The 15,314-nt window shown below is 39.0% G+C and overlaps 2 protein-coding genes across 8 annotated transcripts in view; one reads left to right on the top strand and one right to left on the bottom strand.

Moving 5' to 3' along the window:
- The window catches only part of TET1 (tet methylcytosine dioxygenase 1), a 100,939-nt gene extending 100,281 nt beyond the window's left edge, over nucleotides 1–658 (bottom strand). For all 4 annotated transcript variants that reach the window (XM_040703169.2, XM_040703172.2, XM_040703174.2 and 1 more), the window contains exons 1-2: nucleotides 341–658; nucleotides 145–241 (exon numbers count right to left, since the gene is read on the bottom strand). The gene's annotated coding sequence lies outside the window, so the exon portion shown is untranslated. The remainder of the gene's footprint in view (nucleotides 1–144; nucleotides 242–340) is intronic.
- DNA2 (DNA replication helicase/nuclease 2) lies at nucleotides 642–15,214 on the top strand. Of its 4 annotated transcripts, XM_015278684.3 has the most exons (21): nucleotides 642–883; nucleotides 1,089–1,268; nucleotides 1,599–1,782; nucleotides 3,219–3,364; nucleotides 3,736–3,861; nucleotides 4,368–4,587; nucleotides 5,115–5,232; nucleotides 5,547–5,712; nucleotides 6,800–6,994; nucleotides 7,825–8,055; nucleotides 8,447–8,563; nucleotides 8,653–8,762; nucleotides 9,954–10,063; nucleotides 11,079–11,303; nucleotides 11,814–12,007; nucleotides 12,112–12,201; nucleotides 12,306–12,498; nucleotides 12,966–13,055; nucleotides 13,816–13,998; nucleotides 14,140–14,286; nucleotides 14,938–15,214. In XM_015278684.3, the coding sequence occupies exons 1-21, from the start codon at nucleotides 642–644 to the stop codon at nucleotides 14,992–14,994; spliced, it is 3,324 nt and encodes a 1,107-aa protein (XP_015134170.2). In that variant the 3' UTR covers nucleotides 14,995–15,214.
- The last annotated feature ends 100 nt before the right edge of the window (nucleotides 15,215–15,314 follow it).

Here is a 15,314-nt window from a genome sequence, read left to right as displayed (position 1 = left end):
AATTGTGTGCCTGTGTATTTAGCAAACATGCTAACTATTCAGTTATGAATATAGCTGTTCCGCAAGGAAAAGCTATATAAACGTAGGCTATGCGTACTTGAGGGTTACGCCTAAGCAAAGGGGCTCACTTAAGTGCCATCTTACCTTTCAAATGTCAAGCTGGATCCTCCTGCTGGGTGCCTAACCCCGGGCCACGTTGTCTTTGCAGGGCTGGAGTGCGGTCCTGTTTCACGGTGTCTGGCTACATTAGGGATACAAGACCAAGCTCCTATTACTTAATTGTTCCTTTTCCTGGCATTTTAAATGCAGAATACTGGCATATCGATAGTAGACTTAATACCTGTGTCCTGCAGTCCTAGCTCGACGTGATAGTTTAGGATCAAAAACGGTTTCTTGAAGTAGTGTTCTTGTGACCAAAAAGAAGCAAAGGGGGCAAACATGCACGTCTGAGACTGCTGCATCGCCTCAGAGAACTGCCTCTTGGCTGCACTGGCTCGTGTTTGTCACAAGGAAAGCTCAACTCCTGGGCCGAGGATCACTCACAAACATTTGAGAGAGAAAAACACCTTTAATTCTACTTTTTCCCACAGCCCCGTTGTGAGGAGCGCTGACCGGCAGGCGAGCCGCAGCCGCGCGCACAGATGACCGTTAGGCTTCCTCACAGCCCACACATCTGCTTTTCATCCCGCGCGCGGGAAGCTCGCACCGCCCTCCGGCAACTCCTCCATTGGCTGCTCCGCCTTCACCCCACCAATGCCCGAGCTGGGGGTGCAGTTTCTGGGCAGGCGGGAGATGTGGGTTCCGCTGCGCTTGCGCGTGAGTGGAGGTTGGAGAGGCGCGGCGGGGGGTTTTCGGTTGTGCCGCGCCGAGCTGCGGGGCCGAGGTGAGGCTGGCTGCTGTGTGGCGGAGGGGTAGCGGCTGGGCGGCGGGAGGGAGAAGGGAAAGGCCTGCATGCAATTTAAAAAGCACGCTGTAGTCGTCTATTTGTCCGCGCTGACACACGTTCCAGGCAGAGGAGGTGGGTTTTTGCCGGTCCGTTTCCTTGTCAAGCGCTACAATGGCTTTGGCTGTGTTAATTATACCTTCAGCTTTCGGAAGGCAATGGCTGACCCCTCTAACGCGGCGCTCAGGAGCGGGCTGAACAACAGGTATCGCGTGCTGGAGGTCCGCGTGGTGCGGGGAGAGGGACGTGACCCTGAGAAGCACCTGGCGGTCAGCTCTGACCCGTCGCTGGGAGATACGGAGCTGTGCGTCCTTCAGAACGGCTGGTGAGCTGCATTTTGGGATTTTGCTGAGCTTCTGAAGCGATTTAAGTCCTTACATAAAAAAAAAGGAAGAGGTCGTATAAGGATCAAGTATAGCATGCCAGTGTAAAATACGACAGTTCTGAAACGGCTGAAACGATGAATGTGGAAGTACTTGAAGCTGTCAGGCTTTCTCTTAATGTCGATTTGGTGCACGACCTGGTGCTCAGAACTAAAGTTTTGTCAGTAAAAAGCTCATAGTAACCTCAGGTCTCGAAGTATGTTGAATCTGTTCACTTCTCACTCGTGGTATCCTTTGCTTGCAAATCGTTGCTTAAATGTTTTGCTTTACAGGGAGTCTGTTCCAGTTGTTCCAGGAGACATCGTTCATTTAGAAGGGGACTGTAGCTCTGGTACCTGGGTAATAAATGAGCAGTCAGGATATCTCATTCTTTACCCAGATCTGCTGCTCTCTGGCACTACGATATCAAGTAGCATTCGATGTATGAGAAAAGCGGTGCTGAGTGAAAGGTTTAGGGTAAGTGTTCATGCTACAGCATCAGATGTTTTAATGGGCTGACGTTTCAGCTGACGATGGTGGCTTAGCTCAGTGCTAAAACTGTTTGAAATGTGATATTGTGCAGTGTCAGTAGCTAGTCATAATGCTTACCAAAAAAGAGCAATTCGGAGGGAAAACTTTCTGTTTAGACCACTTGTGTTTGGGTTTTTTTGTTTGGTTTTCAGAATTTCAGTTGAAATTATTCTGTGTTCTTAATATTACAAAAATATTCTTCTCACTCTAATTTTCTGGCAACTTCTTTTATACTATTTTTGCTCCTAGCCATGTTTTCTTGTGCATAAGAAGTCTTTGCTAGATGTGCACCTCTTGTTGGCTGTATGAAAATGTAATTTCATTTGGGTAGTAAAAAGCTTCTAAAACATCAGCCATTTCAGCAAAGGCTTTTCTAGTACCCCATGAGAAGCATGTGTTAGCTCAAGATCTAGCTACTGTATACCTGTACTGTAGTCAGGGTTGATGTGGGCTAATTCTGGAATCTGTATCCAACTGTGCTGGAACTCAGAGGAAAGGTTTCTTGTGGTAGTGTCCTTGCTGACAGGTGAGTGGCAGAGAAGCAGTGGCTGCCAGTTCCAGCTGACAAAAGATAGACGTGGGAAGAATGTAAGTCCAAATGGGCAAGGGAAGTAGTAAACAGGCTGGCTGTGGAACTGTGGCTGGAGCAAGAAATCAAAGTGCGGGACATTCAGACTGAAAAGAGATGTCAGCAGGAGACCTTCATTAGAAGAGTAATGGGAATAGATTAATTATTGGGAAGGGATAGTGCAAAGGGTCCTGACTCTGTGCTAACACTACTCTTGAGTTGTGATAGGGTCCCACGACCGCCAGTTCTGTGAAAGATACCATTAACTACCAAACAAACTGATTAGCTTTCCAGCTGTTTGGTAGGGGCTTATGCAGAGGTCATAATTTATCCATTCCTGGCAGTGAGCTACGTGGGTTTCTGAGCCACTCTAATGTTGGAATAATTTTATGTGAGTTCATAAAACACAGGAAATTGCTTCAAATATGCTTAATGCAAACATCGTATTTCTAGGATAGTAAAGATCGTTGCATTAGGAAATGCTGCTGTTAATGCTGTTCACGAGGAAGACTTGCTTGAAATACACTTTAAAATGTGAATTTGTTCCTTGTTTAACTGTGTAAGGATTACATCCTAATAGTAGATATGGAGTAAAAATGGGAGACAAAGCAATAGGAGAGACTCACTGTGGTTTGTTTGTATTTGCAGTCACATTTGAATCCATATTAATAAGTGAGATGAAAGATCTAATGATTTTGCTATTAAAACAGTTGAGATGTGTCACATGCAACGTATAAACCCAGAAATCTGTAGAAAATTTGCATGAAGTGAATATGAATCTTCCAGTTCTTATACTGTATAACTTGTATTGTAGGGCTCTGAGTGTGGTTCACGGCAAACACTCGTTGGTACAATCCTTCATGAAATTTTCCAGCAATCCGTAACAAATAACCTGTCACCTGAAAAAGTGGAGGAACTAGCAAAGAAAATTGTTTATGGGCAAAAGTATCTCAAAGAAATGTAAGTAGCACTGCAAGTATCTGTTTTCATGTTCGCAAGATTAGATGCTTTAACAAATGGTCACTGTTACTAGGGGAGCTTTCTACCAAACCATCTTAGAGAAATTTTGGTACCTCTTCTATTTCCCTGTTCTGTAATGTAATTTAATATGCCTGCCCTGCTATAGTTAAATAGGATATATAGTTTATTTCTCTTAATGGGTGCTCAGCTGTAGTTTTATGAATTAATTGGGTGATGTGAATGTGGTGTTATCTGTGTTTTAAAGCCGGTTGTTTAAGCTTGACAATTATTTCCATGAATGTGAAGTACTTTGGTACCAAAGGTGAAGCTAATTTTGCTATTGCCCTAATGAAAATGGCTTTATTTTGTAGGTATCACTTAAAGCTGAAACAAACAGAGATAATGCAGGAGATAGAGGAATATTTGCCTTCATTTTTTAAGTGGACAGAAGACTTTGTGCGTAATCCAGCTAACCAAAATAAAATGCAACTAAAACTGTAAGAATCCACAATTAGAAATTAAATCATACTAATTTGTATACCTTGTTTGGTACACTTAACTTTTAGAAGACAGCTTTTTATATGAATTGCTTAACTTTTTTGATTTAAGTTAATCGCTTACCTTAATTGATATGATGCAATTCATTGCCTTGATGCCTAAGTAGCTAATATTGAGCTCTGTATTTAATTGCAATTATGAATAGTGGGAAAGACATTAAGAATGATCATTGTAAGACTGAGAGAGGACTGACATAAAAATCACAATGATATTGAAAGTCATTGTAAGCAATGTGGTAGAGAGAAGATACGTTAGTAATAAACATCCTTGTTCTTCTAGTCATCTGGCTAAGCTAGAAGTTGCTGTAAATATAAGGCTAAAAACTGGAATATTAAACTACTATTCAAATGTAATAGTTTGTCAGTACATGCATACTACAATGTGTTTTAATGTTGAAATATTAAGGAAAATCATTAACTTCCCACTTCCTTTGGTTTATTCCTAGGCCAAGTGAAAACAAAACAGGAGATTGCTCTTCCACGGTAGAAATTGTAGATATCTTGGACATTGAAGAGAACATTTGGTCTCCCAGGTTTGGATTGAAGGGAAAGATTGATGTTACAGCCAGGGTGAAAATCCATCGCCAGGGTGGCATACAGTCCAGGATAATGCCATTAGAGCTCAAGTCTGGCAAGGAATCGAACTCTGTAGAGCACAGGAGTCAGGTACAAAACAAGTGAAATTTGACTATTGGTGGCTATAAGCAATCAGTTTTATTAGAATGAATGACTTTGTGTTAAGAATATAAAACATTTGGTTTGTATGTGGTGTAATCTGGATTTATGAATGACCAGCCCTGGCATGCTCAAAGCTGATGATTTAAAAATCAACAGAGGAGTGGGATGTATGCTTATTTAACTCCTTCTAACACCTTTATGGCTTTTATCCTGGAAAAACTCTTGATTAGTCTCTTCCTACTACACATTTGAGTACCAGCTGGAGGCAAAGAGCTTCAAGAACTATCATTGTGCATCTTGGCAGATAGCTGGTCTGTGTGAGGGGTAGTAGCCATGTATAAGCTTTTAGTTAAGGAAGATGCCTTTTAATTCAAATGCTTGGTTAGGTGCTTATTAGTCATACTTTCTAAGTTATTTGTGATAGTAATGGCTGCTTACATAAATTAATTAAAAAAACTGTATTTAGTATATTTGTATATGATACACAATAAATTTTTTAATATAAATGTTTACAGGTTATCCTGTATACATTGTTAAATTTAGAACGGAGAGTGGACCCGGAAGCTGGATTTCTTCTTTATCTTAAAACTGGTACTATGTATCCTGTTACTGGAACTCGCATGGATAGAAGAGGTGACTTGTACCCCTACCCTGGAAACCATACTTAACTAGCTTAACTATAATGAAGCATTTTAGTAATAGTTGAGCTAACAGGATTTGCTCTCATGAACTGAGTTATACTTGAATGTATCATTTGTCATAACTTCGTTTATTCTAGTAAGTTGATGTTCAAAACTTAAATATGTTTTATTAATACCGCGTTAGGACTTTGCTATACGAGTATATACTTCTTAGCTGACTTAAGTGTGATGCCTAGTTTCTTTTGGATTAAGAATGATTAAAAGCTACACTTAAAATATCAGCTTAGTTTGTTCTTTTCTTGACAGAATTAATAAAGCTAAGAAACCAGGTGGCCTTCTACTTAATGCACAGTACGTATAAATCTGCTGTGGGAAGACAGCAGTCACAGCTTGCTGCTTTGCCTCCTCTAATTGATGACAGTCAAGCCTGTAAATACTGTTCCCAAATACACAATTGCTTTCTATATAGCAGGTAAGAAAAGAAAAACCCACAACCCTAGTTTGATTCTTTTTTTTTTAAAGAAGAATAATTTCAGCCTTTGATGCTATTAATTGATCTTTGTGATGTGATGGTTTATTATTTCTTTATGACAACTCTTGCACTCCAAAACAATGTTCCATAAACTCCAGCATAACTCTTACAGTCTCTTTGATCTGGCAAAGATGTAACATCTTTTCTTGGGTGCGCTTGCAGCTGAGAAAAGTCAGCAAAATACTTGATGAATACAACAGATTTGTTATCTCTAACTTAATAATAAATTAAATTAAAAAGAAAACAAAACTATATTCTCATGACTTCTTGAAGTGGGCAGTCTTTTGAATCAGTAGACCTGAGCTGTGACTGGGCAACTCTTTCCCATTGACTCTGTAACTGCAAAGGTATTGCACAAGTAATGATGTGTCAGTATCACTTTACTGAAGTGATGGTGTTATTATTTCTCCCATTAAAAAAAGTAATGTTCAAATACTTATCAAATTTTTACATAAAGTTCCGGAGTTGGTTATTAAACTAACATAAAGTTTTGTCTATGAATTTATTTTTAGCACAATAAAAGACAGAACCAAAATTCTGTACTGAAGATATGAAATGGGTTTTATTGGAACGAGAGACCTTCTGGGGTGATGTTGTAGAAGGATGATGTTCATTTGTTTTTTTTCAGGTTGTAGGAATGAAATGTTGAGGGAACTGACTTTGTGCACAATTGTAGTATGTTTTAGTAATTGCTGTTTTCTTTTGTATTAACTGTTAAATCCCATTTGCTTAAGTATCACCATGGTATTCATATCTTACTAAAAAGAAATAAAAGATGAAATACTTAAATGTCTGTAGAACTATTCTCGGGATGTTTTCTATTGGTCTTTAACTTGTCCCTAATTCAAAATCATACAGATGATATAAAGTTATTAAATGAGACTGTAGGAATAAAGGACATGTAATCAACTTTATTTCAGTGATGATAAAATGTTGCAGTACAAACTTAAATTGGTGTTATGTATAAATCGACTTGCAAGAAATGTGGTGGAAGTTCATTCTTTCCTGTGCTTGGTTCTACTCCTAGAGCTGTAGAAGAAAGGATGGCCAGTGTGTCTTTTCCTCCTGCTTTGATACCCATTATTGAAAAAGAGACACAGCACCTGAAACCTTCCCATTTAGAGTATTTCAGTCTGTGGTATCTGATGTTAACCTTGGAGATGCAGAGTGGAGACAGTAAAAAGGGGTATAAAAATATATGGATGATACCTTCTTTAGAAAGGTAAGGCGAATTTCCAACCTGGTACAAATGAATGCTCGGAAGTGAGGCATTGTCAACTTGCAGTTTTCCCTACAAGGGAACCTAGATATTCTCTACTACTTGTAGAAATAATCAAATGTACTTCTTGTAAGGCAGAGGTTTAGATGTGAGCTGATGAAATCATTAGCTTACTACATTTTATAGGTTATATATTTTTGATGTTTTTGTTGTTGCTATTAAGTCATACACAGGAAGCAGTAAGTTAATTGCAGTCTCAGCCTTTGGAAGTAGAAGTTGTATGATTTTGTTTCAGTGCCTGAGGGCTGACACTGGATGTTGGCTGTGAGTCCAGCTCACTGCACTGCTTTTCTGAGGGTTTTATTGACAAATAATGATGTATTTTGGGCTCTGCTCCTATGGTTGCCTAAGAATGTGGATAAACACTAAGGGCTCTTGCTGGCTCAAGTACATTCTGTCTAACATCCCTGGGCTTAGTAGCTATGCAAAAATTAATGGGTGGTTTGTGGGCCCATTTCAGTGTGTTTGTTGCTGTGTTGTTTTAGGTGAAACCAGCAACATGGTAAGCAAATATCAAACACTTTAGTGAAGTGCGTTCGTGTGTTTTAGTGTTGAGTTTTTAACATAAAGTTATCTATAATTTTATTTTAGATATCAGAGTCTTTTCCTGAAGCAAGTATAAGGTGTTTAGGTATCTTTACAATTCTCTTCTGGTCATAATGGCTATTGTAAACTGACTTTTTTTTAAATTCTTGCATACATATATAAGAGATTAGTCTTACTGAGGGGATCTTATATTGAAAAAAACGAATTTCCTTGTGATATCTTCATAGAGAGAAGGCTGGAGATTGTGTTGGAAACATGATCAGAGTTGATCAAGTTCAGGAAGTTTCTGAAGGACAATATCTGCATTCTTTCCAACCTAAAAATGGTGCTGTACCTGGAGCAAACCTGCTGGTTGGTGATAGAGTTGTTGTGAGTGGAGAAGAAAATGGTTTACTTGGTTTGGCTACTGGCTACGTGAGAGAAATCAGTGCAACAAAAATCTCCTGTTTGTTGGGCAGGTAATTAGAACAAGAGGAAAAACATCTGCTTGACAGCACTGTGATATGGGCTTCAAGAAAGGCACTTCCAGGTCTCAAAAAAGCTCTGGTATGGTCTGAGTCTTCTTGCTTAGCCTGGGGAAGTACACCTCTAAAAGTCCTGCATCCTGACTGAAGGTGGCAGATCAGTATCCCTATGCCTGGGTATTTGCCTGTGTTGACTGATTAAAAAGCATGCTTGCAAATTATATCTCCAACGTAAGTTTCTATGGATACTCTGGTTATTTTTGTTAATAGTAACTAATTATTCAGACTACACTGCCTTGAAATGTGCTCTTATTAATGAGTCTTTCATCATCAACTTACTGCCTGTAAACAGAATTAATTTGTGCATGTTACTGTCATCCTTCAGGAATTTATCAAAGCTCCCCGAGAGTACCACGTTTAGGTTGGATCATGAAGAAGGAGATTGTAGTATAGGAGTTCCCTTTGAAAACCTCTCGAAGTTGATGAAAGATTCCCCAGTCAGGTATGAAGAATCAAATTAATTTAACGCTGAGTATTTTTAGGTATTTTCTCAATGAGAAACTCACGATTCTTTATTTTTTTTATCTACAGTGAAAAGCTCCGCAACTTGATAATTGACTTCCACAAACCTCGTTTTATTCAGCATTTGAGCTCTGTCCTTCCTCCAGAAGCAAAGGAAGCTGTTGCGAGTATTTTAAAGGGTATTAAGTCTTTGTATTTTCCTCCCGAAGTCTTACGTTTAGTGGCATATTTCTATTGCTGAAGCATTTATCACACTAAATACAGGCTTTCTTTTTGTACATCAGGGTGTAGTAGCAGTTTTTTGTTTAAAAATAAGTTCTGGCATTACGTGTCTTTCTGTGATTTAATCAGTCAGGCTACTTGGAAGACATGACCAGAATGTCTGCTTAGAATTCTGTTTTACTTCTAATAGCTCCTGTAGCTTGCAGTTTTAGTATTCTCTGATACAAAGTTGGGAACAAGGAAGACTTGGGATAGAGGAAGAGGACTTTGATGGAGTGGAGGGAAGGAGATAGGCTTTGATGTAAGCATTCACTTGTATAGGCACTCGTATTGACTTGTTGACTACTCTGTAATATGTGGAGCTTTGTGGCAGTCCTGTTTTGTTTTTTTTTTAAACAGAGGAAGTATGTGATAGTATTTTCACTGACTGTATGGCACTCATTACTGCTGACAGAGATGTCTGTGAAAACAGAAATTTAACTGAGTTGTCTTAAAACAAATACCTTCTTAAAAAAAACTTTCTGGAAACTAAAAGATGCACCTTGTTGCTTTGAGGTCTGCTTCAAATAAGAATTTTGCCCAGCCTCCTAGCAAACCACTGAAAGGGAAGGAAATGAGAGGAAGGTGTATGTGCTGGAACTCAAGAATGATGGATTAACAAGTACTGGAAGACAGGGAGTAACAGTTCCTTCCCATACTTGCAAATAAAACCTGACTTTCAGTAAGACGTCAATAATTCTACATGCTCCTTTATTTATTTATTTATTTGCTTGAGCTTTGGCTAATCCAAATAACCAGACTCTACTGCTCATCTGCATCGGACTGGGGAAAAATAGCTCTGGTTTCTTGTGGTGTTTTTTTTCTTTATTTTTCTAAGCAAAATGGTGCTATCTGTGCAATTCACTTTGCATGTTTGAATATGAAAATGGATATGATAATAGGAAAAATAGAAAATCGAAGCAAGATATCGGTGGTGATTCAGACTATCAGAAAAAATAAGTCACAAAAGGTCACAAAACATCTTCAATGATTTGTTTCTGAGTAGTACAGACCCTCTACTGCCTGTGTATTGTAAAGTTGAATGTGATTATTCTAGCAAGTATAATTATGAAGTGTAGACATTTACTGTTATTTCTTCTTCTTTAAAGGTCTGAATAAGCCTCAGAAACAGGCAATGAAACAAGTGTTACTTTCAAGAGACTACACGCTTATTGTGGGTATGCCTGGAACAGGAAAAACAACTACAATATGCGCTCTGGTAAGATCCTGTGCTTTGATATTGAAAAGATTTGTAAGATTTGGAGAGCATTAAACACATTTCATGCTTTTCTCAAGTAATTGCCCTAACAGTGCACTGTTATTTGCATAATTTCAAAGAAGGATTTTTTTTTTTTATTTAAGAACTTGTATTTGGTAGAATTAAAAATCTGCTCTGTGGAATAGGATTGTCTTTTGCTTCTGTGGGAATATGTGAGAGGGAAGAAACTGAAGTAATACTTAATCACTTTGTGACATTTTGATGTTAGAAATCTTTGTCCCCAAATGCCAGCAAGTCCTCAAGTCCTGAATTGCAGCTCAAAAAAAGGACTCCGTGGGGAAGTCTATAACTTGCCCAGTGGGAACTGTATAAACCCGAGGTGCTGAGGCTGTGTGGTCCAGTTGCTGACTATGGCTAGTGGTTCTCTCTCGCCAGAAATGAGCTGTAGGAACTTACATGGTTCAGGCTGTGGGCTGAGTGAGTTGTTCCTGAAAGAACTGACGTTTCACATGCAGTCGTTATCTTTCATGAATGGTTGTTTTGTCTTCTGCCTTGTTTCATTCTCTGCTGCATGAGACCTTGTGGGGGAAGAGGAAGATGGGGAGCGAGCAAGCTGCTGCTGTTAGCAGATCAAATCATTCTACTGAATTTGATGTTGAATTGTCATGGAGAAAAGTGTTTTCAGAATTGATCTGCAAGACTTCTGCAGTATTGGATACAGTATTGATATTCTTTGGTGTGCTGCCTTTTAACACAGTTTGCAAGTGCGTGTAGTTCTTCTCTTACTGTTCGGTATTACATGTAGTAAGCCTGCTCTTTAGGAGATGCATCAGATCTACTACTCATAATCCCTTGACAATAGCTCAGTAGCCAATTTGGCTGGGAAGAATTACATTAATGAAGTCATACTTGCTGTTGGCTCCATCTGAAACTTAGCGTTCCACCCCAGCCTTGGTCACACTAAGCCTGTCTGTAAACTAAAAGCATTTTCTTTTTTCTCTTCTCTACTCACTAGGTGAGAATTCTCTCTGCTTGTGGCTTCAGTGTTCTTCTGACTAGTTTTACACACACTGCTGTGGACAATATCCTGCTGAAGCTCGCCAAATTCAAAGTAGGCTTCTTGCGTTTGGGAAGAGCTCAGAAGGTTCATCCAGATATACGGAAATTTACAGAAGAAGAAATTTGCAGGTCCAAATCAATTAAATCTGTAACGGATTTGGAAGAGCTCTACAACAGTCAGGTGAGAGAGAAGTGTTTCTGCAAGGCCAGCAATGGATATAACGTTTGTGTTCTGGTTGTTCAGATGCTGCAGAGCTAGGAACCCATCCCAAGGGTGTGTTACTGGCAGGAGAAATCTGTGCTGAAGAAGATGCTCAATTCCTGCATCATTGCGATTTCATTACAGTCAAGAATGACTGATCTTAGGAGTCTAAAAGCTGAAAAGCATTTTTTATGTTTACACAAAATAACCAATAATTACATTTAATAATTCTCAAAGAGTTGGAGAAAGAGGTGGTGGCAACTTCAAAATAAATTAGTTGAAAGTGAAATTTCAAGGTTGCGAGACTTTAAGAACACAGGTTCACTATGTGTGCAGTGTGAATGGCACTGACTTCAAGGGCTAAAATTTAATGGTTTTATCTTTAGTTAATTGGAATGTTGTTTGCTTGTTTTTTTTTTTTTTTTAAACCTGAAAAATGTACTGTTGAGGGATTGAGGCTTTTTCTTATTACTGTATCTCAATTTTCAGCCAGTGGTAGCAACAGCCTGCATGGGCATAAATCACCCCATCTTTGTACAGAAGCAGTTTGATTTCTGTATAGTTGATGAAGCTTCCCAGATAAGCCAACCCATCTGTCTGGGCCCGCTGTTCTGCTCCAAACGATTTGTGCTGGTAGGGGACCATCAGCAGCTGCCTCCGCTTGTACAGAATTCAGAAGCAAGGTGAGATAAAATGCTGCTGGACGAATACCAGTATTAAGAATTCCGAGAGGGCTTTTGCAGTATGTTGTCTGACTTGCTTTTGTGAATTGTTTATTTTGTACTAGAGATCTTGGTATGAGTGAAAGTTTATTTAAAAGGCTGGAGCAAAACCAAAATGCTGTTGTTCAGTTGACTGTGCAATACAGAATGAACAGGTATGTTAAACTTTTATTTGTTACAGCAGTTCCTTTATTTATTTATTTTAATGTGGGATTGAAATAGCAAGATTTGACACCATTTCTTTCTTCTTAATCCTTAGTAAAATTATGTCACTGAGTAACAAGCTAGTGTATGAAGGCAAACTGGAATGTGGTTCAGAGAAGGTGTCAAATGCCACTGCTAATTTGCCAAATCTAAAAATGCTGAAACTGGAGTTTGCAGATGCTTCGAAAACGTGGTTGAAAGAAGTACTTGAGCCAGACAAACCTGTATGTTTTCTGAACACTGAGAAGGTAATGTTTATTTATTTCTCTTCCATTTTAATTTTATTTGCTAGAAAATCCGTCTCAAATGTAAAAGTCCATCTTCAGTATAAGATTCATGTATTATAGCAGTGAAGCAAAATGAAAAGAACCCTCACCAAAAGAGTCTGTTTTTATTATATATATGTATATATAGTATGAACTGTGAAATCATGATTGAGCCTTGACAGTTTCTTGAGGTGACTTGCTCTTACTAGAAACTTGCTGTTATGAAATGGCTATTACTGGAAACTCGTTTTGTCAAAGTGTTTCAACCTGTTTTGTAGATGCTCTGTTCTGAGATTAATTTCTGGTATAGGTATATTCTGTGAAATTTAGCATTTACCCATACCTTAAAAAAAAAAAGTAGTATAAGCACTGTATAATATGGTGAGTTAAGGATCAGAATACAGTGTGCCTTTGGAGATGGTCATTATTTTCCATTTATATTTTTAAAGGTCCCAGCACCAGAACACACAGAGAAAGGTGGTGTATGTAATGTGACGGAAGCCAAACTAGTGTTCTTCCTCACGACTTTATTCATTAAGGTATCTTTTACTTGAATGTTGCTCAAGAGGGACAATTCTGTAATTAACCTTACATTGCTGTAGAAATTCCGTCCACATGTGTGGGGTTATCCTTGGAGGGATAACTGTGAGGGTAAATTCATGGTTGGCTATGTGTTGTTACAGCAAGGAGCCCTGAGGTCTGCATTCAGTTCCCTATTTCATGCCTGATTGGAGTTTGGGGTGAAATAAAAGCTGGGTGCTGAATTCTTTAGGAGATGAAGATGGGCTTTCTTCTGAGGGAGAGGGGAAGGGATTTGCCTTTTTCCCTTATTTCATAGAATTGTAGAAGTGCTCAGGTTGGGAAAGACCTTAAAGATCATTGAGTCCAACCACAACCTAACCATACTACCCTAACTCTCACAACCCTCTGCTAAATCATGTCCCTGAGCACTACATCCAGATGGTTTTTAAACGTATTCGGGATGGTGACTCAACCACCTCCCTGGAGAGCCTATCCCAGTGCTTAACAACCCTTTCAGTGAAGAAGTTTTTCCTGATATCCAACCTAAGCCTCCCCTAGAGCAACTTGAGGCCATATTCTAGTCAACTTGAGGAGTGCTACAGACTAATGAATAGTTCTGCATGTTCACTTCCCAGTCTGAAGAAGAAAGGAAAAGGAGGATTTTGAGAATACCTGTCTATGCTAGGTTAGGGCAAAGCTTGCTGCAAAAGAAAATAAAAGGAAAAAATCCAAGCTAACTGCAATGCAGGTGTTTTCTCTTTTTTTTGCTTCATTCAGGCTGGCTGTAGGCCTTCGGACATTGGTATTATATCGCCATACAGACATCAGTTAAAAGTAATCACTGATTTGATGGCAAGACTGAAGGAGAACAGAGTGGAAGTCAACACTATTGACAAGTACCAAGGAAGAGACAAAAGTATCATAATTGTGTCTTTTGTTAGGAACAGCAACGATGAAAATGTGAGTTGTTCATCCTAACCTGACTTTCATTCCAGTTTAAGGTTCAGGATAGTTTTGAAACTTAGATACGCTTTGAAAATTACCTACATCCAATTCTGCCACTTACATAGGAGAAGTAAAAGTGAATTGTTTATTTATCAGCTTGGCGCCCTCCTGAAGGATTGGAGGCGACTTAATGTTGCTATCACAAGAGCCAAGCACAAACTCATCATGGTGGGCTGCGTTCCGTCACTCCGCCGCTATCCTCCTTTGGAGAAGCTGCTCTGCCATCTGCAGTCCGAGGCAATGATATCCTTTTTCAACAGGTTTCAAAACCTTGTTTTGTGAAAGGGGAAAGGTAAGACTCCTTTGGATAGGAGGTTAGAATGGGAAGACCTTTGATCATTTAGATGATATTTGTAATGCTAATTGACAGCACGGTATAAGATGTGCCAGAAGGAGGCTTTGATGTCAAGCTAACAGGAGGATCTAGGACTTCTATTCTGTCTTGGAAAGTAGAAATAAAACTCCGTGGTGATCTGCAAGTCAACTTTGACATAGTTTTTCATTTTAAATTTGATGACAACATTTTTAATGCTTTTGCTTTCTGCATTTTTTTTTTTTCCTGATCATCTTAGTTTTGGGGCATCTTCATGTCTGTGTGATTCTTCTTTTGGAAGATCCATTCATTTAAATACCCTACTGGGAGAATGCTTCAGGATTAAGTTTCCTAGATTGGAAAATTGTATTACTTGTGACCTGTTCATTTTTTTTCTTCATTCTCTCTGGCACTGCATAAAGTTCGTTCTTGTTCCACCTTCTTACATCTCCTATTTAAATAGCAAAGTTGTTTTCTTTACAGATGACATCAGTACATACTCATACACATTGTTTGTTTGTTGTGTTTCTGAAAGCAACACATCACTGGAATGCTTAAGGGCTGCTTCCTTAACTTCCTACATCTTCAATCTTCCTGCAGGGGCTCATGAAAGTATCCACAAATGTAACATTTTATGATGGCGAAGACTGAGTGTTTTAGAAGACATTTCTTGTCTATTTTCTTCTGGTGCTGCTGAACGTAAATTATTGCTTAGTGGCATGTGAGTGCTGACATGCACCGTTCAATCTGAATGAAGCCACAACTGAAATTGCTTTCACTGATTTTAAATGTTTACACGTTTCTTTAATAAACGGATTGGTTCTAAAGGGACCAGCTCAACAGCGTCTGTGTAACAAACCAGGAACGTGAAGTATTTTGTTCCCTCAGGTACTTTTTAGCTGTTTCTATGCTTGTTTTTTATCTTGGCAAACACTTTTCTGCTTACATGAATGGGGGG

This window comes from Gallus gallus, chromosome 6 (genome assembly GCF_016699485.2).
Source record: "Gallus gallus isolate bGalGal1 chromosome 6, bGalGal1.mat.broiler.GRCg7b, whole genome shotgun sequence".
Classification (NCBI taxonomy): Eukaryota; Metazoa; Chordata; class Aves; order Galliformes; family Phasianidae; genus Gallus; species Gallus gallus.
This window is presented reverse-complemented; position numbering and strand designations above follow the sequence as displayed.